This window comes from Callithrix jacchus, chromosome 9 (genome assembly GCF_049354715.1).
Source record: "Callithrix jacchus isolate 240 chromosome 9, calJac240_pri, whole genome shotgun sequence".
In the NCBI taxonomy this organism is placed as follows: Eukaryota; Metazoa; Chordata; class Mammalia; order Primates; family Cebidae; genus Callithrix; species Callithrix jacchus.
Window position 1 is genome coordinate 39,980,274 of NC_133510.1, and position 25,500 is coordinate 40,005,773.

Genomic DNA, 25,500 nt, shown 5'->3' on the forward strand with positions numbered 1-25,500 from the left:
TAATGATGGGCCTCTGGACAGCTTCAGGATAGGAGCTGTCTCCGAAAGGACCAACCATGGTTGGAACTCTGAACCAATCTGGCCTCTGAGAGGGAAAGGAGTTGGAGATTCAGCTTAGTCATGCAGCCAGTGACATATAATCCGTCGTGCATATGTAGTAAAGCCAGTAAAAACTCTGGACACTGAAACTTAGTGGACCTTCCTGCTTGGTGTACATATTGACGTATGTGCAGGGGATGTGGGGAAGTAGGTGACATCCCCTTCTTCCACAAGAAGAGGGCATGGAAAATCTGCATTCTCTCCTTGATCTCACCCTATGTATCTCTTAATTTTATTGGTCCTTCTGATTTGTGTCCTTTGTAAGAAAACTGTAATTGTAAATATAGCACTTCCCTGAGTTCTGCAAGTTGTAGTGAATTTAGCATATCCGAGGGGCTTGTGGAAACTCTCAAATTTATAGCCAGCCTGTTAGAAGTGCAGGTAGCCTGGGACTTCAAAAGTGTGGCTTGTGTCTGAAATAAGGGCACTCTTATTTGGGAGCATATCCTTTAACTTGTGGGGTCTGTGCTAACTTTGGGTGGCTAATGAGAGAATCAGATTGCAGTACACTCAGTTGAGATTGAAGCAGAATAATGCTGTGAGTTCTTGGTTTTCAGTGAATAAATTTTAGTAATTATTAGAAAATGTATTTAGGCTGGTCCAAGTGCAGTGGTGTTTATAACTAATTGATCACAGTTCAGTTACAGATTTCTTTGTTCCTTCTGCACTTCCACTGCTTCACATGACTACACTTTAAAAAAATTAATTAAAAAGAGAAAGTATGGTTAATGTTAGCTAAATATAACACAGCTCTTTAATTTTGATGTAATCAAGAGGAAAGATATGGCGAACCTCTTAAAAACTCAAAGCTTACTGGATTAATGTTGATGTGTACTCTATTAAAATCTTAATTAAGGCTAGGTGAGGTGGCTCATGCCTGTAATCCCAGCACTTTGGGAGGCCGAGGCGGGCAGATCACTTGAGCCCAGGGGTTCAAGACCAGTATGGGCAACATGGCAAAACCCTGCCTCTACAAAAATGTTTTAAAAATTAGACAGGCATGAGGGTATATACCTATAGTCTCAACCATATGGGAGGTTGAGGGGGGAGGATCACATGAGCCTAAGAGGTCCAGGCCGCAGTAAGCCATGATCGTGCCACTGAACTCCAGCCTGGACAACAGAATGAGACCCTGTCTCAAAAACAGAAATAAACAACAAAAAGCAAACGAAAAAACCACTTAATTAAAATAAACTTGAATGTTACCAGGATTTAAGTTTCTGTATTGTTGAATATTCATCTGTGGGGTCAGTGGATTTGCAGAGACTCCTCTAAGGTTCTTTTGTTTGATTCCTTTCATGACCATCACCCCAGACCTTCAGTTTGCTGACTGGATTTGGGGGTTGTGTGTTTAGAAAGAATAACAGGCTTGTCATGGGCTAGAACTTATGGTCTTCATAAATAGCTTAGTAGGATCTATGGCTTTTTCTATGAAGATGGAGAACATGCATTAAAAATGGGCAAATTCTGGGGTGGGCATGGTGGCTCATGCCTGTAATTTCAGCACTTTGGAAGGCCAAGGTGGACAGATCACCTGAGATCTGGAGTTTGAGACCAGCCTGACCAACATAGTGAAACCCTGTCTCCACTAAAAATACAAAAATTAGCTGGTCATGGTGGTGCACCTGTAGTCCCAGCTACTCTCCTGTAGGCTGAGGCAGGAGAATCGCTTGAACCCAGGAGACAGAGGTTGCAGTGAGCCGAGATTGCAACATTACACTCCAGCCTGGGTGACAGAGCAAGACTCTGTCTTAAAAAAAAAAAAAAAAAAAAAAGGCGGGGGGGAATTCTGTCCTATATTTGGAGAACTGTACTTCTATATTTAAACATGTAACAAGCAATGTAGAGAGTTGTCAACAGAAGCTACAGGATAGTCAGCTGTTAGTATTATAGTCAGAAGGTCAAAACTAACACAAATAAAAACTCAGGCTAATAAACACATAAATAGCTAACTGTTGTTAATAACAACCCCACAATACTTGAATGGCATGAGGCAAAAAAAGTTTTTCTCATTCACGTTTAGTGTAATGTAGACTATCATACATTACATTCATCATGTACGTTCATAGTAGCAGACCCTTTATATTGTATTTCATGTATTTTATGGAGATTGAGAAATTTTGGGAGTTCAGTATTTCCAGAGCTTCCCATGTACATTCTAGTATGTTAAGTTAAAAAATTAGTCACACTTGCTTTTTAATTATACATTATCTTTTTAAATATTTGTCCTATAAAGTAGACTTTAAAGTCTAAACTTTATATAAATGGTGATTCACATTATAGCATTCCTGAATCTAATGCATTTATTTCACTGGAAAGTCTATGAATTATTTAAACTGAAGTTAATTGGGCTTTGGTAATCTAGAGGCAAGGGTGAAATATTTGAATATGTAAATCTATTAAAATTATTTTTGCTTATGTGTAGTTCTCTAACTGGTTAAATATACCTGGAATAACTTTCATGTCTCATTTTATTAATGATTTTGTTTATAATTTCTAGGCTCCTGGGGTTACCTGTCAGGACAGGAAGAGAGGGAAATAGTGTGAGACTTAGCTTTGTTTTGTGAACAAAGTCTGTGGTCAGAAACAGACTATGATTTTATCAATGAGACATGAAAGCAAACATGATCAACCTCTTTGATAAAACCAGAAACTAGGGCTATATGAAGTAATTAGAACTATTGATAAATATTCCTAGTGATAACCTGAGCATAGCCAAGAGTTTCCCCATTAATCAGGGGAAAATACAGCCTTAAGACAGGAACTAGGCAATAATGTTAGACCAGTTAATGGATCCGTTTCCTGACTTTGCATCTCATTTTGTGGAAGTGATTTTCAGTGCCAATTGTTTTGTTTGTCTTGAGGCAGAGTTTAGCCCTGTTGCTCAGGCTGGAGTGGATCACAGCTCATTGTAACCTCCACCTCCCAGGTTCAAGCCATCCTCCCACCTCAGCCTCCTGAGTAGCTGGGACTACAGGCGCTTGCCACCACACCCAGCTGATTTTTATATTTTTTGTAGAGATAGGGTTTTACCACGTTGCCTAGGCTGGTCTCAAACTCCTGAACACAAGCGATCTGCCCACCTCAGCCTCCCAAAGTGCTGGGCTTACGGGTATGAGCCACTGCACCCAGCCTTCAGTATCAGTTGTAAAGTTCATGCTTGCATTTCCTAATGGGGAGATTTTTTGTGTCATGGTATAAATTCCCCTCTCCCATCCTCTAATGAGTAGCTGTTATCCCTGTAAACTAAAGAGAAGAGAAATACCTGTAGTATATATTTAATAATTGAGGTCTACTTTTGGTATTCTTTCATGCTAGTCCCAATTTTAACAGTTGTTTGCCTCCCAGAAGTGTGCAGTCTCTGGAGGAGGGTGCTGACCTCTGTGCTCACTGGGGCACCCTCAACCAAGGACTTTGCACATTGGATGTTTGTCTGCTCAGAGCTCTATCAATGACCATGCATGTCAGTTCTCAGCCCTGGCTGTCCCTCAGAGATCTAAGTAACTACTCTGATGATTTCAGGGTTCTCTTAGATATTTGTAATAAATTGATTCCTTTATTACTCCAGGAGTGTGTAGGCAGCTTTCTCAGCCTTTTGGTGTTGTTTTTGTTGGGGGGAGAGCATGAAAAGTTTCTATAAACCTTGTTTGGGATATTCACCTCTCACAGTATCTGTGGGTAAGTAGCCCCCCAGCATAGAAGCTTAGTGTTTGTTGCTCTCCTTAGATCATCAAACCTTGGGGTGTGGATAGCAAGCTCTCTTGGCCATTGGTACCCTACGTTATCATTATTTGACTGTTTAAACTAAAGACTGACATCTTTTTAAAGATGTCTGAAAGTTGTAGACATCTGAGTAACCAATAAAAGACATTCAGAAGTTTTAACACCCTTCAAAGCTGCTAAGTTACAGAGCTCTATTGTGAATTTATTATTAGCCTGTGTCTTTACAGTAGCAAACTTTCCTTTAAGAATTGACACTTCATAATTATGCCTAGGAATATCATTAAGTGGCATTTCATATAAAGCAAATTTCTTTATAAAAGGTAGATTACTTACAAGATTGGATATAATATATACTGGTGTTTTTACCTTAAACATTGGAATGTAATTTCTAAAATGTAATTGTTTTTCTAGACCAGTTTTAGATTGACAGAAAAATTGAGAATAGAGTTTCCATTCCCTCCCCTTCCCCCACCAACATACACACATATTTTCCCCTATCATTAACCTCTTATAGTAGTATGGTACATTAATTATAATTAATGAATAACTATTGATACATTATTGCTAACTAAAGTCTACAGTCTATTTAAATTTCTCTTTTTTTTTTTTTTTTTTCTGAGATGGAGTTTCACTCTTGTCACCCAGACTGGAGTGCAATGGTGCTATCTCAGCTCACTGCAACTTCCTCCTCCAGGTTCATACAGTTCTCCTGCCTCAGCCCCCCAAGTAGCTGGGACTATAGGCATGCACCACCATGCCTGACTAATTTTGTATTTTTAGTAGACACAGGGTTTTGCCATGTTGAACAGGCTGATTCTGAACTCCTGACCTCAGGTAATCCACCCACCTTGGCCTCCCAAAGTGCTGGGATTACAGGCATGAGCCATCACGCCCAGCATCTGTTTAGATTTCTTCAGTTTTTTTTTTTTTGTTTTTTGAGACGGAGTTTCGCTCTTGTTTACCCAGGCTGGAGTGCAATGGCGCGATCTCAGCTCACCGCAACCTCCGCCTCCTGGGTTCAGGCAATTCTCCTGCCTCAGCCTCCTGAGTAACTGGGATTACAGGCACGCGCCACAGTGCCCAGCTAAGTTTTTGTATGTTTAGTAGAGACGGGGTTTCACCATGCTGACCAACCAGTATGGTCTCGATCTCTTGACCTCGTGATCCATCCGCCTCGGCCTCCCAAAGTGCTGGGATTACAGGCGTGAGCCACCGTGCCCGGCCCTTCAGTTTTTAATTAATGTTTTTATATTAGTCTGTTCTCATGCTACTAATAAAGACATACCCAAGACTGGGCAATTTATAAAGGAAAGAGGTTGAATTGACTCACAGTTCCACAGGGCTGGGAAAGCCTTAGGAAACTTAAAATTGTGGTGGAAGGGGGGAGGCAAACACATTCTTTTTCACATGGGGGCAGCAAGGAGAAGTGCAGAGTGAAGTGGAGGAAAGCCCCCTTATAAAACCATGAATTTTGTGAGAACTTCCTATCCTGAGAACAGCATGGAGGTAACTGCCCCCAAGATTGAATTACTTCTCGCTGGGTCCCTCCCATGACATGTGGGGAATATGGGAACTACAATTCAAGATGAAATTTGAAGACACAGCCAAACCATATCAGTCTTTTTTTGTGGTTGAGGTATCCTATCCACATAAGTTGTCATGTCTACTTAGGCTCCTTTTGGCTATGACAGAATCGCAGACTTTCATTGTTTTTGTTGTCCTTGATAGTTTTGATGAATACTTACTAGATATATGACAGGTTACTCCTTGGAATTTCATGTTTTTCTCATGATTAGACTGGAGTTATGGACTTAGTGATAAGACTGTTAAACCTTGTAAGGGTTTGCCAAACTCTCTTCCAAAGCGGCCATACCATTTTGCATTCTCATCAGCAATGAGTGAGAATCACTATTACTTCATATCCGTGTCAATATTTAGTATAGTCAGCTTTTGGGACTTCAGCCATTCTAATCAGTATGCAGTGGTTGAGATGTAATTTTTTTTTCTTTTTTTGAGGCAGTCTTACTTTGTCACCCAGGCCGGAGTGCAGTGGCACGATCTCAGCTCACTACAACCTCCGCCTCCTGGATTCAAGCAATTTTCCTGCCTCGGCTTCCCAAGTAGTTGGGATTTTGGGCACCCACCACCACACCCAGCTAATTTTCGTATTTTTAGTAGAGACGAGGTTTCACCATGTTGGTCAGGCTGGTCTCGAATGCCTGACCTCAAGCAATCCACCTGCCTTAGCCTCCCAAAGTGCTGGGGTTACTGGTGTGAGCCAACATGCCACACCATTTAAAAATATAATTTTAAAAATTGGTCATTTAGTCTTACTGTCATACTTTTTAGGTTGAGCCTAAAGGAGCCTTTAGGATTAGGATTTCCTAATCCAAAAATCTGAGATCCATAGTGCTCCAAAATTTGAAATATTGAGTGCCAGCATTCCGATTTTGTAATTAAGGATTCTCAACTTGTAAATATAAGAGTCTTTAGCTCTCTTGGCAAATATTTCAAAATCTGAAACAAATAGAAATCCAAAACCCTTCTTGGTCCTAAGCATTTTGGATAAGGGATACTCAACTTGTGTTATATCTGAATATAGAGACATTAGCTTTCTCCTAATACTCCTCTTTAAGTAAGCACTAAGAAGAGAATATGTGTGCTATTTCCCATGCAAAAAACTGTTACAGATATTTAATAGCATTTCACTTATTTTTTGTTAAAATTGCCTATTCTCTTTGCTTTCATTACTAATCCCTTATCAGCTGCATTTCATTGGTGTTAAGCTACACTCTGATGTTAATGTCTCCTATTTAATTGCTTTTGGTTAATTATTTAATCTCATTTTCCATTCTTCAAAGTCATTTTTGCTTTTTGTTTGTTTTTATTTGTTCATAAAGCTTTTTTGTTTCTGTTACATTATGTAGTTTTGTACCAATGGCTAGAAGCAGATCGTCATGGCAAGAGCCAAGATGCTGCAAATACGACCTCAGGTAAAAATAAAATTTAAAACAAGGATGGGCTGTTATAAATCATTTTCATTGATCAAAAGCCCATTATAAATGTTTCTTTATTCAGTTTTGCTTGGTCAAACTTATAGATGTTATTTTGTTTCTCTTCTCTCATCTATATCTTAATTTTCATAAAGACCTCTTTTGCTTCAACCTTGAAAACATGTATTCAGTAGTCTTTAAGCTCTCTTGGCAGATATTTCCTGCTTTCTTAGGAGGAAAGGATTAATTGCAGCTTCAATTTAATAGGAGGTTATTTGGCAGTATTAGTTGGAGTTAAGTAGATATGTATATAGCAGTCGTACAAATTTATAGTCCTTGTTAGTTTCAAGATAGTATTCAAAAGGCAAATTTTCATGGTGAAACCCCGTCTCTACTAAAGATACAAAAAATTAGCTGGGCATGGTGGGACGTGCCTGTAATCCCAGCTACCCAGGAGGCGGAGGTTGCGGTGAGCTGAGATCATGCCATTGCACTCCAGCCTGGGTAACAAGAGCGAAACTCCATCTCAAAAAATTAAAAAAAGGCAAATTTTAAGTAAAGGATGCTTATGTAATTTTCATTTCCTGGGAATCCAACTTCTTAGATTTGGTTATTCTCCCGTTTTTTTTTTTCCCCAGCAGTAAATTCTAAGTTAGAGGTTTATAAAACATGCGTTTAAAATGAGAAGTATAGGTTGTTCCTCCATCTCTCATCTTAGAAAGTCATTACCAAGATTCTCTTCTTTTGACTGGTACTAGGAGGAATAGCTACATCCACTCATTTCTAAATTTTTTTTTCTATTTTATGAGATAGATTCTGAACCAGACTGGAGTGCAGTGGCATGATCTTGGCTCACTGCAACCTTCATCTCCTGGGTTCAACCAATTCTCCTTCTTTCACCTCCTGAGTATTACAGGTGCATGCCAGCATGCTTGGCTAATTTTTGTATTTTTAGTGGAGACAGGATTTCGCCACGTTGGCCAGACTGGTCTTGAACTCCTGACCTCAAGTGATCCACCTGCCTCAGCCTCCCAATGTGCTGGGATTACAGGTGTGAGCCACTGTGCCTGGCCCATTTCTAAATTCTTAATAGTGATATCAAAATTTCTAAATAGTTGGTTCTTCCCCTAATATTCTTCCAAATCATATTTGCCAAGACAGCTGTGTATATATAACAGTGATCTTTCTTGTTATCCCTTTTTTAAGCAGTCTAATAAGCGGTGATGGTGGTGGTTTTGCTTTTCTTTTGTTAGATTTGTGTTACTATTTTGTAGCTGTTTTATTTTTGTAAAATTATTTCTTTCTGGAGGCGGTTTCCTTCTCACTGATTCTTTGTGCCTCAAGAAGGTGCAATGTTCCTTAGTTAACAGAACACTTATATTGAGAATGGCACTTTCATGACCTTTCTGATATATCTCCTGTCCCATTAATAACTTGATACGTGAATGAAGATGTTATTTTAACTATACACAGGCAGAACTGAATTAAAAGGTAAGTGTTGCAAGGAGTTACATGATAGGTTATATCTTGTTTCTTCTGCTCCTGCAGTGTTTCATATTTTATTTACATTTATGGATAATAAAAGCAAGTATTTTTGGTGTTAGAAGGTAGGTGAAGGAGAGGGGTTTTTTTTTTTTTTTTTCTCTTTTGAGACAGAGTCTTGCTTTCTCACCAAGGCTGGAGTGCAGTAGCATAGTCTCGGCTTACTGCAACCTCCACCTTACGGGTTCAAGTGATTCTCCTGCCTCCTCCTCCTGAATAGCTGGAATTAACAGGCACCTGCCACCACACCGGGCTAATTTTTGTATTTTTAGTAAAGATGGGATTTCATCTTGTTGACCATGCTGGTCTCGAGCTCCTGACCTCGTGATCTGCCCATCTCAACCTCCAAAATGCTGGAATTACAGGCGTGAGCCACTGTGCCTGGCCAGGAGAGAGTTTCTTGATTTCTGTATATGATGAGGATACTCTGTTGCTGTGTCAGTACACAGTCAGCAGCATAGACTTTTAGAACTGGGAGGAATTTTGGTTTTTCTCTAAAGTGAAATGGAAAGTAACTTTTTAAAATTATATAATATTTATTAAAATAGAGATAGGGTTTCACTATGTTGCCCAGGCTGGTCTCAAATTCCTGGGCTCAAGGGATTTGCCCACCTTGGCCTCCCAAAGTGTTGAGATTACAGTCATGAGCCCCCATGTCTGGCCAAGTAACTTTTGTTTAAATAAAGAAGTGAATAATTTAAACTTTCTTAGTGTTTACAGAAAAATCCAGCATCAGCTTTAAAATATCATTGACTCTTCCTGAAATCAATTCTAAGCCCTGAATCTGTTCTTCAGCCACATTGACTGTCATAGACAGTTTCACATTCCTCTGTTGACTTTTTGATGCTTACATACTCTAGAAGTGTAGTGCAAAAATTGATAAACTCTCCTTAGGGTTGTCTTTGACGGTTTCTCTTCTAGAAGTGAATGCTGTCAACTCTTAGAAGATGGAAGTATGGAGAAGAAAAATACAGAGATGAAATGTTTGCCCAAATAAGTCAGGAATCTAAAGAAAATAATGATCATTAACCAAGGACTTCAGTTAGAAATAGTACTTTAGTTGCCTCAGCAAATATATTTAAATTATGTGTCCTTGTTCAAAAAAGTTCCTGTGTATTTTATATTGCAGTCTACAGCAAGATTTTTTAGTGTGATTTTTTTTCCTCCTCCTGTGACTGTTTTGCATTCAGAGGTGTTTCTTTTCATATTTTTACCCGAAATGGAAACTGAGTTTAACTAGAAGTTAAAAACAACTCATAGATCAAATTGCTTTGTGATATTTTTAATTGTATAAATACTGGTAAGTGACATTTATCTTCTGCTGTAACACCTAGTATTTTGTACTTAATTAGGACTTTAAAAGTAGGAAAACAGAACACAATGAAATTGTTTCAAGGTTTTCTAATTCCTTGATCCCAAATTCTTGACATTGGGAATTTAAGATCCATCCACATTAAAATATTTCATAAAACCAATAGGTATTAAGGGAATTACTCTGGTTGAGGAGGTTTAAAAAAAAAAAAAACCTGATAGCTATTACTGAATTTTCATTTTTTTACTTTTTAAAAAATTTATAAATTAAAAAAAAAAAAGGGAGTCTCACCATGTTGCCCAGGCTGGTTTCAAACTCCTGGGCTCAAGCAGTCCTCCTGCCTCAGCCTCTCAAAGTGCTGGGATTACAGGCGTGAGCTATGATGCCTGTCCTGAATTTTCTTATATATGATTAAAATGTAGCCTACTTTTATCTTTCCAGAATTTTGCCAGACAATGAATTTGACTTAGGATAGCTCATTTATTTTTAAAAGATTAGTGTGTTTAATGTGTTCTGTCTACTAAACAGGTTGACTCAGCAATGATGTTTCTAATTCTGTTAATTTTGTTACTTAAGAACCTGGATATGCAATTAAATTTCTCAGAGATTTCCATGGAAACTCAAGCAAAATTGCCTCCTTGGAGCACTGCAGCATGGAGTCTAAGTGTGTGTAAAATTTCAGGATCATAAGATGTCTGATTAGCTTAATACGAGATGTTTCTTTACTGAAGTAAATGTTTTCATATAGTTTTTTATTACCACACATTGAAATGTGAACAATAATTAGGGTATAGCAATGATTATATTGCCATATCTTGATTTTTAGTATCAGTTGAGTAGCCAGGATTTTAAAGTTCAGATTATAAAGTTTTAAATGCTGACCTGTTAACAGTTTTTTAGTTGTCCTTTGGGATTTTACAACTCAGATGGTTAGAGTGTATTGAATCAGATCTCAACATTATCAGTCAGTAGTTCTATAAAATAAATATAAAATTATGACATGCTTTTGAAACAGTCCTAGATAATAACTATGTATTAATTATTTGTTGTAGGTGAAAATTTTGACCAGAGTCCTTTGAGAAGAACATTCAAATCCAAAGTTCTTGCCCACTATCCTCAGAATATAGAATGGAACCCTTTTGATCAAGATGCGGTAAACATGGTATGTGTTTTATTTCCCCTCATTTTCTCTTTAGCCTTGTTTTTACTTTATTAAGATGAAGGTAGTGACTGTGTTTTGAATGTCTACCTTATTTCATTTAATTTATTCTTTAAGTGATTTTATAAGAAATGTGATACTGTCCTCATTTCACAGACATGGAAGCTAAGCTCAGAGAAGCAAGTTACTTGCCCAGGGTTTCCATAGCTAATAAGTTTATACAATAAACCCTAAAAGCTCATTTTAGTTTCCTACTATAAAACTGTGTTGTGTGTTTATATTAATACATAGAAACTTTGATAAACAGTGATACTACTTTATTGGCCTGAGAGGAGCCTGATGGAAAGAGCCTGGTTACAGTTTTTATATTTCAAGGAATGTTGTATGGTAGTCCTGTAATTTGTCATCTTTGCAGGCAATGTAAAGATAAAAAGAAATTTAATTGCATCATTTGATGTAGTAGGAATCTGAATTTTTTATGATTGTTACTGGTGGAGGGTGTCCAGATTCTTGGCATCTTGAACAAAGAATTGGACAAAACATACATAAAAAGCAAAGAAAGAATGAAGCAACAAAAGCGAGATTTATTTAAAATGAACGTACAATCCACAGGGTGGGAGCAGGCCCAAGCAAGCAGCTCAAGAGCCCATTATAGAATTTTCTGGGGCTTAAATACCCTCTAGAGGTTTTCCATTGGTTACTTGGTGTACACTTTATATAAATGAAGTAATGGCCCACGATCAGTCTGATTGGTTGTGGGAGGATACCAATCAGAGGCTGAAGCAAAGTTATACCCTGTGCAAACATTTGAGAGGCTGAAGTGAAGTTACAAAGTTATACTCCTATGCAAATGAAGACTTGGCCCACAACCATCCTGATTGGTTGTGGGAGGGGACCAATCAGAAGTACTTTCGATTTTGCATCTGCCATGCAGAAAAAGGGTGGAGGGGTTACAAAGGGAGAGGCCACTGGTCCTTCTGCTACTTGGGTGTGGAAAGTTGGGGTTTGATTTAGTTCTAGAAAGTCAGCCTGAATCAGCCTTAGGTCCCCTGCCTCCAGACCCTATTCTGCCTCATAATGAGTTACCAGTGCTGATTAAGTTTCTCTTTTATCCCTGCATGATGGTGTGCTTCTATAATCCCAGCTACTCAGGAGGTTGAGGCAGTATGATTGCTTGAGCCCAGGAATTTGAGACCAGCATGGGCACCATAGCAAGACCCTATCTCAAAATAGGTGGGTAGGTATAGGTAGGTAGGTAGGTAGATGATTAATAGATAGATAGATAGATAGATAGATAGATTAATAGATAGATAGAGAGATAGATAGAGAGAGAGATAGACAGACAGACCAGTGTGGGCACCATAGCAAGACCCTGTCTCAAAATAGGTAGGTAGGTGGGTAGGTAGGTAGATAAATAGAAGATAGGCAGTCTCCTTGAGAGGTTCTTAGAAATAAAGTAGGTCATAGTTTTCAGATTATTTAGGAAGGGCCTTCTTAGAAGCTTGAATAATATTTTAGATGTCCATAAACTCTGTGATTATATAATTCACGGGGTCCCAAAGTAAGCAGATACCAGGCATGATATAGATATAGAAATGAACTGAGTATGTACATAAGAATGGAAAAAATAAAGAAAAAGATACATAAACCATTAAAGGTGAACTGAGACACTGTGATACCCATTGCTCTTTTTGAGTTGTTTTGTTTTGTTTTTTGTTTTTGAGATAGAGTCTCACTCTGTCACCCAGGCTGGAGTGCAGTGGCACAATCTTGGCTCACTGCAACCTCCACTTCCTGGGTTCAAGTGATTCTCCTGCCTCAGCCTCCCAAGTAGCTGGAATTACAGGCTCACACCACCATGCCCACCTAATCTTTTCTTTTTTTAGTAGAGACAGAGTTTCACCATGTTGGCCATGCTGATTTCGAACTCCTGGCCTCAAATGATCTACCCTCCTTCAGTGTCCCAAAGTGCTGGGATTATGAGCACATGCCACCATACCCAGCTAATTTTTGCATTTTTAGTAGAGATGAGGTTTTGCTGTGTTGGCCAGTCTGGTCTTGTACTCCTGATCTCAAGTGATCCACCTGCCTCAGCCTCCCAAAGCACTGGGATTACAGGCGTGAGCCACTGCACTCAGCCTCTTTTTGAGTATTTTAAAGATAGTGTTAAAAGACTCCATTATAACCTGATTTTTTTTTTTTTTTTTGAGACAGAGTATCGCTCTATTGCCAGGCTGGAGTGCAGTGGTGCAGTCCCGGCTCACTGCAACTTCCATTTTCCAATTTCAAGCAATTCTCCTGCCTCGGCCTCCCGAGTAGCTGGGACAACAGGCAATCACCACCATGCTCGGCTAACTTTTTGTACTTTTAGTAGAGACGGGGTTTCACCATGTTGGCCAGGATGGTCTCAATCTCTTAACCTCATGATCTGTCCGCCTCTGCCTCCCAGAGTGCTGGGATTACAAGCGTGAGGCACCGTGCCCAGCTATAACCTGATAATCTAACAAAGGAAATTAATATTCAGTAGATGCCTGCTAGGTTTATTTTATACATGTTATTTTCACATGCATGTTTACATGTACCCAGTGAGAATTCACATATTTTCAAAGGTTAAGTAATTTGCCCAAAGTTAGGCAGTAAAGCCCAGAAGTTAAATCCAGATCACTTTTACTTTCTAGTTCACTTTTTTTCTTATCTGCCATGCTGCTACCCTAAAAGAAAAACTATATAACTTAGTTTTGATCTGCACCAGAAGTGTTATGAGTCACACTGGACCCTTTGTGGTATTTCTGTATCACAGTAAACTCTTTCGAGCCTGGACTCGCTCCAGGGAGGGGATAGCATGGTGCTTTTTGTAAGGACAAATGCCTGAAGCACTTGGCATTTTGAATTTGATTCTTTACAGAGTACAGTGTAGTTATTTTCCTAAACTGTTACCCAATACTAAAATAATCAGGATGCCATTTTGCTGGAAGTTACTATTGTAGATGCCTAGCATCATCTTTGGTGAAGACTCTACTAAAAGATACTAAGTAGAACACAACTGTTAGTTATCTTTATAAGACTTAGAAGAGTCCAGACAAGCATCTGACTAAAATAGTCAGATAGCAGTGACAAAAAAATAACTTATGAACTGCTTATGCAGCAAATTAACAGAAAGGCATTTAGGAAAAGGCATTGTTTAAATCAAGCAGTAGAAAGCTGGTTAAGAATGTGAATAGATCATAATACTTAATCTTCTTAAATTAGTAAGATACTTAAAAATATAACGTATTCTGTGAGAAATCAGAATGGTATTCAAAATGAGGTTCTAGCCTGAGCAACATAGGGAGACCCTGTCTCTACAAAGAAAGAAACAAGTAGCTAGGTGTGATGGCACATGCCTGTGGTCCCAGCTACTCTGGAGGCTGAGGCGGGAGGATCACTGGGGTCTGGGAACAAGTACGTTTTTACTATATGAATCCACAGTCATTTGGAACAAAATGCCACACTTGATGTGTTTTTTTTTTCTTCTAATCATTTGAATGAATTAATAGTGAGATATCCATGGTAGCTTTGCCTCTGTCTGTAAAACATTAATCTTTAAAAGTAATTATCAGCTTCCTTTATCTGTCTTTGATATTTTCTTTACTCTTTGCCCCTGAGGTTATTTTATGTAAGCAGCAAAAGTTTCCTCCTGAAGAATAATTGCAAAGACTGTGTTTTGATGGTTAAGTACCACATAGCATTTTTTTTATTGCTGAAACTCTAAAAGGATTTGCTTGTACTCCTGGAAAATCTCTGAATAGCATCCCATTACAGTAGTTTGCATTCAGGTCATAGATTTACTGCCTTTAATTTCCTGGTGAGTGCATTTGTATGAAGCTGTAATTTATTCCCACCTAAAGGTATAAAGCTTTATCTTGCCTTTAGCAAAATCCCTCTGCAGTGAGTCATTACCTTCTGTAATATTAGTCATTCCTCTAACGAACAACAGTGGTGCTTTGAATAAAAGGTCATTAATTTCATACATAAATGAAGCACCCAAAGTAGTGAACTATGTATGTTTCATGTATATGAGTGCAGTGCAAATAAAATAGAAAATAAATACAAGTAACAGGTAAAATAATTCCTGAATGAGTTTTTTTTCTCCTTCAGTTGCTGACTGAGAGATTTTTATGGAAAAAATGTGAATATGACAGAACAGAAAAAACAATGCAATAAACAGTCATGTATTTGAGACAGACTCACTCTGTCACCCCGGCAGTGCAATGGTGTAATCTTGGCTCACTTACACCCTCTGCCTCCTGTGTTCAAGTGATTCTCATGCTTCAGCCTCTCAAGTAGCTGGGATTATAGGCGCACACCACCACGCCTGGCTGATTTTTGTATTTTTAGTAGAGACAGCGTGTCCTTATGTTGGCCAAGCTGGTCTCAAACTCCTGACCTCAAGTGCCTGCCTTGGCCTCCATGAGCTACCATGCCTGGTCTGCATTTCATTTTAAATGAAATAAAGTATTGCAAACAGAGCTGAAGGTCACCCACCCCACTTTCACATCTCTCTGAGGTAATCTGCTTATTGGCATCCATGACTATTTATGTAATATTCTGGTTGTTAGAGCTTAAGTTATTCTAGTTGATAGATCCTTAAGCCTGTATTGTACCCAAGAATTCATTGGACGAAAACATGGTTAATAACTTTTAAGCAAACTATATGAAAATATAAGGATTCTATTTTATGTCTGTCCTAAATGAAACATCATAAATATGATATTTTAAGTAACTAAAGAGTAGTAACTATTATAAAGCTCTTTACAGTTTGCTGTTTATTTTGATCACAAAGAAGGATACAGTGGAATGAAGAGCAAAGAGTAAATGGTGAAAGGTTGGCTGAACAAACCTATTCAGATGCTTATCTTGTAAGATTAAAAGGAAAAGGGCTATATATACTTTTTGTAGACTTAGCAATTACTTGTATTTGAGATGGATAACCCCAAATTACTTTCACAGGTTTGACATTAGAATGAAAGTAAGTCCTCGTTTTGAGCCAAGTTTAGGTTCATATTTCACAATTAAAAAAAATTTTTTTTTTTCTTGAGACAGGGTCTGGCTCCAATGTCCAGGCTGGAGTGCAGTGGTATAGTATTGGCTCACTGCATTCTCAACCCCCCGTGTTCTAGTGATCCTCCCACATGAGTCCCCCAAGTAGCTGAGACTACAGGTGTGCGCCACGACGCCCAGCTAATTTTTATACTTTTTGTAGAGTCGAGGTTTGGCTATGTTGCCTAGGCTAGTCTTGAACTCCTGGATGCAAGCAATCCACCCACTTCGGCCTCCTCTCAGAGTGCTAGGATTACAGGTGTGATCCACTGCGCCTAGCTGTATCTCACAGTACAATTATAGGAATGGGGCTCTCATTGCTGTAGGACCATTGCTGGGAGACCCTTCTGCCCCCTGCCGTTTCCTTAACATTGTAGCTAGAATATTTCACTGGAATCTCAAATGCAGCATATCCAAAACAGAATTCATTATTCTTCCCACCAATCTTTGTCAGTGAATGGTACAACCATCTGCTTAGTTGCCTCGTCCAACAATGTACATATCACCCTAAAAGTTCTCGCTTACCCTTTCTCATATATGATCATTTATCTGTCTATTTTTCTGTTTCCATATACTCACCTTGGTGCAAACCATTAAGATCTCTTACCTGGACTTCTGTAGTAACTGTCTAACTGGCCTTCTGCTCCTGTCCATTTCATTCCTCATACTATAGCTTCTGTTTCTGCTGTTCAGTCTCTCTGGAAGACTCTTCAACCTCTCTTTCACCTAGTGAATTCTTATTCTTCCTAGATTTCACTGTAACCATTTATATAGAGAAGCTGCTCCTGACCATCACTTTCTACCATCTTACCAGCACTCAGTCAGGTCACCTTAGGTTCTCTTAGTACCTTGTACCTTTTTGTTGCACCTATCTCAGTTGCAATGATATAACCAGTTACGTAGCTAGTAGTCAACTGTGTATCTCCTGCTATAATGTAAGCGCCATGAAGACAGGAACAGTTTATTTTATTCATTGCTGCATCCCTAGCTTTGCACAAAGTAGATGCTCAAATCATTGAATAAATGAAGCGATACTTGCTTACAGTACTTCTCTTTCTGTCCTTGACTAGGTGTGGCCTCTACTGCAAAACCATCTCTTAAGCAGGAGTACTCTCTTTTTTTTTTTCTTACAATATCTTGAACAGAGTCCATAGTAGAACTGATGACATTTTTTTTAAACGTTGGTTTCTGTGTCTGTCTTTCCTACTAGACTAGGATTTTTTTTTTTTTAAGAGACGGAGTCTCTCTATGTTGCCCAGGCTGGAGTACAGTGGCTATTCACAGGTGCGATCCCACTACTAATCAGCACGGGAGTTTTGACCTGCTCCATTTCTGACGTGAGCCAGTTCATCCCTCCTTAGGCAACCTGGTGGTCCCCCTGCTCCTGGGAGGTCACCATATTGATGCCGAACTTAGTGCAGACATCTGATCGGCATAGCGCACTACAGCGCAGAACTCCTGGACCCAAGCGATCCTCCAGCCTCAGCCTCCCGAGTAGCACTACAGGCACATACGTACCACTGTGCCAGGTGGAAAGGATTATTTTTATCTTTGTCTTTTGAGTTATCGATATCTAATGCAAAACATGGGACAAAATAAGTGTTTATAGAAGGAGGGACACAAGGAAGGGAGGGAGATATTCTGAGGAATATGTTGTTAGGTGATTTTATTGTTGTGCCAACATCATAGAGTATATACACGTACACAGACCTAGGTGATACAGCCTCCTCTACTTCCAAGCTATATGGTATAACCTATTGCTCCAGCCATCGTCCTATATGCGGTCTGCTGTTGACCAGAACATCGTTATGCAGTGCATATCAGTGTATTTGCGTAATGAGGGAGAGGCCATGGAAGTCACAGAAAAACAGAATGTGGAAAAAGGAGATTTAAAATTCTAGCCAAACTGTCTGAAAGGGTCCAGAGAAATTTAAGAACATTTGCTCACTCAAATTGGGAAAGTTATACACATGTCATTGTAAACCTACTTTGGCTAAAGTAATCTGGTTACTGGTAGTAATCTGATCATCAGTGACACCTCTGATTTTTAGTTGTTTTATTGTGGGATTGTGAGGGGTTATTGTTAGTAGATAGCAATGTTATGGATTAATTAGAGATGTCTAATACCATGATAAACAAATCTTGATTTATATTTCAGGATTTCTGAGATATATATATATATTTCAGATTTTCTGAGATTTCTTGCAGTTCCTGACAATTTAACAATTCTGATGTAACTCAGGTTTTCTGAGAAAGTATCTTGTAGTTCCTGATATACAACAATACTGTATATCTTTTAAAAACAGAAAAATAATAGCATTTTGCAGTTCTTGTTTCCAGATTAGAAGTATAATTCTTTTTTTTTTTTTATTTGTAGGAAGAGCATTTAGGAAAAATTCTACATCTGTTGTCTGTGGCATAGAAAGCCATTCTTCACTTTGAGCACAACTTTTGGCAAGCTTTTTCTGTAAATGTTGAATGTGTGCTCAAGAAAGCTACAATCCCTTAAGGGAATGTTTGGCAGCTGTTCAACAGCAGTTGAGCTGTGATTTTGTGATTTAGGATGACAGAAAGGCCTATCAATTAAATTAAATCTTTATGCTTACTTTGGAGGCCACTAGTTTCTGTATTGCCTACTTGATGGAAAAAGAATTACAAACTGAAGGCCAGGTGCCGTGGCTCACGCCCATAATCCCAACACTTTGGGAGGCTGAGGTGAGCAGGTCACTTGAGGTCAAAAGTTCAAGACCAGCCTGGCCAATGTGGTGAAACCTTGTCTCTACTAAAAATACAAAAAAAAAAAAAATTAGCCAGGTGTGCACACCTATAATTGTGCACACTTGTAATCCCAGCTACTTGAGAGGCTAAGGCAGGGGAATTGCTTGAATGAACCCAGGAGGTGGAGATTGCAACGAACTGAGATCACACCATAGTACTCCTGACTGGGTGACAGAATGAGACTCCATTTCAAAAAAAAAAAAGAATTACAGACCAGATCAAGAGATTAACTAAGCCTGGTCTTTTACCCCCAGCTGTTGTTTTTGTTTTCTTGTTCATTTATTCATTCAACCAATTGTTATATGCCTTACACTGTGCTAAACAAGTTTGAATTTAGCCTGGAGCAAGAATAATTCAAATAATCTTTTGTATAATCTTTATTGACTACAATAAATATGTTGAATGAGGTTTTTGGGTTTTTTTGTTTGTTTGTTGGAGACAGAGTCTTACTCTGTTATCTAGGCTAGAGTGCAGTGGCACAGTCTTGGCTCACTGCAACCTCTGCCTCCCAGGTTCAAGTGATTCTTGTGCTTCAGACTTCCAAGTGGCTGGGACTACAGGTGTGCACTACCACACCCAGCTAATTTTTTGTATTTTTAGTAGAGATGGGGTTTTGTCATGTTGCCCAGGCTGGTGTTGAACTCCTGAGCTCAGGCAGTCTACCCGCCTCAGCCTCCCAAAGTGCTGGGATTATAGGCATGGACCACTGCATCTGGTTTTTATTCATGCTATTAGCAGTGCAACTCATTAACCTGCTATGATGAAATCAGCCTTAATTTGAAGGTAGAATTATGAAGAGATTCTGCCATAGCCTGTCTTTATACAATTATTCCTAAGAAAGACTGGGAATAAGCGTTTTTTACCCCCTACCAAATGGAGGTATTCATAGGTTTTACCTAAGTCTGTATCTCGTTCTGTCTAAATATATACAGTAATTTAATATGTAAAATAATTGAGTAAATCTGCCTTAGTACTTTGCATATTCAATGTTATGAAATATGAAGGCATTTTGACTGGTGCTCTAGTGACTGAGCCTCACAGTTTTTTCTTTTTACCCTTGTTGCCAATCACCATCTGTTATGGCCCCAAATGGTATATTATTTCATTACAGTTTTCTTGAATGTTTAAAGCTGTTGAAATATAGTACTACCCCTTGAGTAGCTGGCAATCTAGATACCAAACAGAATTATCCAATACTAGTAATGTGTATTTTTATATAATGTACATACGCTTTATGTATATGTTTAATGTTTATATGCTTACAGTGGTGCAAGACTTTAATTGCTTCTCCACAATAAATATTTTTTAGAGGAGTAACATTTTATGACATGCAAAAGATGAAGAGAATGCTATTTTTTGTGGAAAGGTAAAGGAAGACCTCTCTAAGGTAGTATTTATGCAGAGACTTAAGGGAAGTAAGGGAGTGTTTTGATTACGCGGCATGACAATTCATCCCCCTGTCTCTTAATGGCTTAAAATAGGGATTGGCAATTTTTTTCATGAAGAACCAAATAGTAAGTAGTTGAGGTATTATAGGCATACAGTTTCTGCCACAGTCAGTCAGCTCTGTTTTTGTAGTGTGAAAGCGTCCATAGACAGTGCATAAATGGATGGATGTGACTGAGTCCCAGTGAACCTTTATTTACAAATCAGGTGGCAGATTGTATTTGACTTAAGGGTTTTTCTTAGTCTATTTCTCCTGCTAAAATAAAGTACTTCAGACTGAGGAACTTACAAGGAATAGGAATTTATTTCTCACAGTTCTAGAGATTGAAAGTACAAGATCAAAGTGTCTGTAGGTTTAGGGTCTAATGATGGCCTAGTCTCTGCTTCTAAAATGAGGCTTTGTTATTGTGTCCTCCAGAGAGGACAAATGCTGTCTCCTCACATGGCATAAAGGATGGAAGCAGAGAAAATGCACTAGGATGCTGCTTCCTTCAACCTTTTATCTTTTATAAGGGACTAATCCTTTCATGAGGGTAGAACCTGCATGACTTAATCACTTCCCAAAAGCCGCACCTTTTAATACAGTCACCTGAAGTGATGTTTCAGCATATGAACTTTGGAGGTACATGTACATTTAAACCCATAGTGGGGGTGTTGTGTGCTGACCCTTGATTTAAAGCAACAAAAACATTACTTAGCCGGATGTGCTACCTACATTGCAGATATGTATATGTAGGTAGCACACCCAGTGTATATGTAGGTAGCATATGTATATCTGCAATGTAGGTAGCTTTTGGTTGGCAACGCCTGTGTTCTACTTGATGTCAGTTTGGGAGCTTCAAAGGCTGAAGACTGAAGTCATCTGAAAGTTCACCCACTCGTAAGCCTGTCTCCTGGACTAGGCATATAGCTGGGCTTCCTTCTGTCTCTGTGTGGTTTTTCCATTTGGTCTCACTGGTCAGGCAGCTTCAGACTAGCTAAACTTTCTATATGTTGCCTTGGGGCTCCCAGAGTGTGTTACCAGGTTACCAGAGAGAGAGAGAGAGAGAGAGGAGGTGAAAGCCTTATTGCCTTTTTTATCCTCTGCTCAAAAGTCACTATGTCACTTGTCACTGCTGTTGCATTTTACTTGACTAGGCCAGGGGTGGGCATATGTGGCCCCCAGGCCAAATCTGTCCAATTGCCTGTTTTTATAAATAAAGTTGTGTTGGAACAAAGCCATACCTTTGTGTTTTCAGATTGGTGCAAAAGTAATTGCAGTTCGGGACTGAATATTAAATCATAACTGGGCTCAAACACATCTTCATTAATCAAAGTAGGAACCATTCAATCAACACATTTTTGCCAGCAAGAAATAAGTTTGTTTATCCCTGTAACATAAAAAAAATCTGTGCTTTGGGATTTGATGAACTCTTGGAAAGCATTTTCTGCATCCTGCTGGCTGTGGAAGTGTTTTCCGTGCAAAAAGTTTTCGAGATGCTTCAAAAAGTTGTAGTTAGTTGGCAAGAGATCATGAGAACATCGTGGTTGGGGCAAAACTTTGTAGCCCAATTCGCCGAACTTTTGAAGCATTTGTTGTGCTATGTGTGGTCGGGCATTGTTGTGAAAAAGAATTGGGCTTTTTCTTTTGACCAGTCCCCACTCCAGGCTTTGCAGTTTTTGGTGCATCTCATTGATTTACTGAGCATACTTTTCAGATGTAATGGTTTTGCCAGAATTCAGAAAGCTGTATTGGATCAAACTGGCACCAGACTACCAGTCACCATGACCTTTTTTTGGTCAGCAAGTTTGGCTGTGGGAAGTACTTTGGAGCTTCTTCTTGGTTCATCCTCTAAGCTGGTCATTGCCAGTTGTCATGTGAAATCCACTTTTTGTCGCACATCACAATTTGATTGAGAAGTGGTTCGTTGTTGCTGTGTAGAATAAGAGAAGATGACACTTCAAAATGGTGATGATTTTTTTTCTTTTTTTTTTTTTTTTTTGGTATTGCTCTGTCACTCAGGTTCAAGTGCAGTGGCACGATCTTGGCTCACTGCATCCTCTCTTCCCTGGTTTAAGCAATTCTCCTGTCTCAGCCTCCCAAGTAGCTGGGTCTACAGGTGCATGCAGCCATGCCCAGCTAGTTTTTTCTATTTTAGTAGAGATGGGGTTTCATCATGTTGCCCAGGCTGGTTTCAAACTCCTGAGCTTAGGCAATCTGCCCACCTCGGCCTCCCAAAGTGCTGGGATTACAGGTGTGAGCCACTGTGCCTGGCCAAAAATGATGATTTTTAAAAATTTTCACTCAGCTCATTAGGCACCCACTTAGGGAGTTTTCCTCCTTTCCATTTTGCTTCAAATGCCAAATGACCATAGAATGGTTGACATTGAGTTCTTCGGCAACCTCTTAGGTAGTTTTAAGAGGATCTACTTCGATGATTGCCTTCAGTTGGTCGTTGTCACCTTCCAATGGCCGGCCACTGTGTTTCTCATCTCCAAGGCTCTCATCTCCTTTGCAAAACTTCATGAACCACCACTGCACTGTGTGTTCGTTAGCATGGATATGCATTGTTGATGTTGTGATTGTCTCCACTGTTTTATGACCCATTTTGAACTGGAATAAGAAAACTGCTTGAGGCCAGCTGCAGTTGCTCACACCTGTAATCCCTCAGCCCTTTGGGAGGCTAAGGTGGGCAGATCACTTGAGGTCAGGAGTTTGAGACCAGCCTGACCAACATGGTGAAACCCTGTCTCTACCAAAAATACAAAATTAGTTGGGCATGGTGGTGTACGCCTGTAGTCCTAGCTACTCGGGAGGCTGAGGTATGAGAATTGCTTGAGCCCAGCAGGCAGAGGTTGCAGTGAGCCAAGATCATGCCACTGTACTCCAGCCTGGGTGACAAAGCAAAACTCCATCTCAGCAGTGGGGCGGGGAGATATGTAACATAATCGCATTTATTTAAGAATGTATTCCAATATCAAATGGCAAATTCCAACAATGCGGAAACCATAATTACTTTTGCACTCATCTAATGCAGTGTAGAGTGGAATAATTACAAAGACTGACCTCCAGATCCTAAAATACTTACCTGTCTCTTTATAGAAAAAGTTTTCCAGACCCTGGTAGAGGCATTCTTAGCAGCCCATCCAGGTTCAAGGAGAGTGGGCTCCACTTAATGCGAGAGTGTCAAGGTTTGGAAGAGTTTGTGGAAGTAGAAATATTATTGGAGCTGTATCTGCCACAAGGAATGAGTCGTGAGGATGCCAAGGGGAAGAGAGTTGCTGGGAAAGATAAGAGCAGATTTTGATGGGAGAATTCGGGGTGTGTTTATAGAACAGTAATGTGCCATTGTTGCTGGAGCAGAGTGGGTGAGTTAGCACAAGATGAAGGCAGAGAGGTTGCTGGGGGCTGAGTCATGCAGGGCTTTCTTATAGGCCATTATAAAGACGTCAGCTTTTAGTGAGATGAGAGTCCATTGGAGAATTTTGGGAAGAGTAACAAGTTGTAATATATTTTTTGAGGATGCTTTGGCTGTTACATGGAAAATAGATTATGGGGGACAACGGCAGAAGCAGAGATCAGTTGTTATATCCAGACAAGAGAAGAGGGTGGCTTAGATTAGAGTGGTAAGAGTAAAGATTGAAGCAATTACTTTCTGATTCAGGAGGCTGAGTCGGAAGGAGTGCTTTTACCCAGGAGTTTGAGGCTCCGGCAAACTGTGATTGTACCATTATAGTTCATCCATAGTGATAAGAGCAAGACCCCATCTCTAAAAAGAAATAAATAAAAAAGAAGCAGCAGCAATTGATTTCTGCATATATTTTTGAAGATAAAATTGGTAATATTTGCTAATGGATTGGATAATGGGGTAAGTGAGAAAGAGAGGAAGAAGTTAAAGATGACTCCAAGGTTTTTGTCTTGGGCAAATGAGATGGATGGAATTATGGAAAAGATTGATAAAAGGAGAAACAGATTTGGAGGAAGAAATCAGAACTTCAGTTTGGGACGTGGTAGGTTTGAATTGCCTATTTCACATCTTGATGGGATTGTCAAGTAGTTTCTCATTTAAGGGTCAGATTCATGAGATTGTAGATTTAGGAGTTAACAGAGTATATGTAAAATCATGGAAGAAGTTGCTCCAGAAATGAAGTTGGATAGAAAAGAAACCCAAAATGTGGTAGCACAATCATGACATGAGTTTCAAAGCCAAGAGTTTTTAGGGAGAATGGAAGGACCACAATCTGAAATGGCTGTGAGGAACAGTTAGTACACCACCTGTCTTCATGCTTAATGACAGTTGTGTTGCGTTAATCCTAGGCCACCATCAAGATTTTGTTTTTAAGCAGTGGGAACCCAGAAATCTTAAGACTGAAAGAATTCTACTCTACAAAATAAATGAAAGTGGAATGTGCATAGGGGAAGGAAGGACAGTGGCCCTCTAAGCTTCCTCCTCTAGTCTCTCACCCCCTTCCAAGGCTCTGGGACATTCCTGCTGCCTCCTTGGAACCCCTTTGAAAACCACTCCCTTCAGTGTTCCAAAATGGATGTGCTAAGAGGCACATCTAATTCTGTTCCTCTCCTAAAAACCCTTTAGAGGTTTCTCATTGTCCTCCCCACAGTACTAACATAGCCTACCAAGGCCCTTGATGGGCTAACCCCTAATGATTTCTCTTGCTTTCTCTTATGTCTGCCCACCTTGCATTCTGTGCCCCACCCGTACTGACCTGTTTCAGTTCCTCAGACTTTTCTGGGCTTTTGCACATGTTGTCCTCTCTGACTAGAATCTTTATCTACTAAGACATTTACTCATCCTGAGGTTTTAGTTTTTGGGCTTCATTTTATCCTGATAGCTCCCTCTTTTCTAATGTGTATCTTCGTACTATTATATATTTTTCCCATAGTAACTCTTATTTACCCTATCATAACACTCCCTTACTTTATAGTTTATGATTTTTAAAACTCATCTGTTATCCTCACTGGACTGGAAACACCATAGGAGCATAGGCCATGTCTGTCCTTCTCACCGTTGTATCACAAATCCCCTTTCATAAAAGGCACTTAATATATATTTTTGATGGTTTGAATAAAGGAAGGAAGGAAGGAATTGTGTTTTCTTCATAATGTGGGGATATGGGAGACAGTCTAAATTTTGTAACATATCAGTTATTAAATATGGAAAAAACTAGAAAGTAATATATGGTTAACTTATTTCTATGTAAAAAGCATATTACAATATAAAAGTAGAAATATCTAAATATGAATAATGATTATTAGGTTGGTTGAATTACAAGTTCTGTTTTCCTTAATATGTTTCAACTTTTCTGTAATTTCATTTCTGTTAAAGTGCTTTAAAGAATCCATTCTAATTTTCTGTGCATTTTAAGTATCT

General features: G+C 39.2%; 1 protein-coding gene across 7 annotated transcripts in view; it reads left to right on the forward strand.

Annotated features, from left to right (window-relative positions):
- DENND5B (DENN domain containing 5B) overlaps positions 1 to 25,500 on the forward strand; it is a 212,760-nt gene that overhangs the window by 92,655 nt on the left and 94,605 nt on the right. For 4 of the 7 annotated variants that reach the window (XM_035255863.3, XM_035255865.3, XM_035255867.3 and 1 more), the window contains exons 2-3: positions 6,750 to 6,815; positions 10,722 to 10,831. In XM_035255863.3, the coding sequence (XP_035111754.3) occupies positions 6,750 to 6,815; positions 10,722 to 10,831 (176 nt within the window). The remainder of the gene's footprint in view (positions 1 to 6,749; positions 6,816 to 10,721; positions 10,832 to 25,500) is intronic. The other 3 variants (XM_035255864.3, XM_035255866.3, XM_035255869.3) reach the window with 1 other exon arrangement.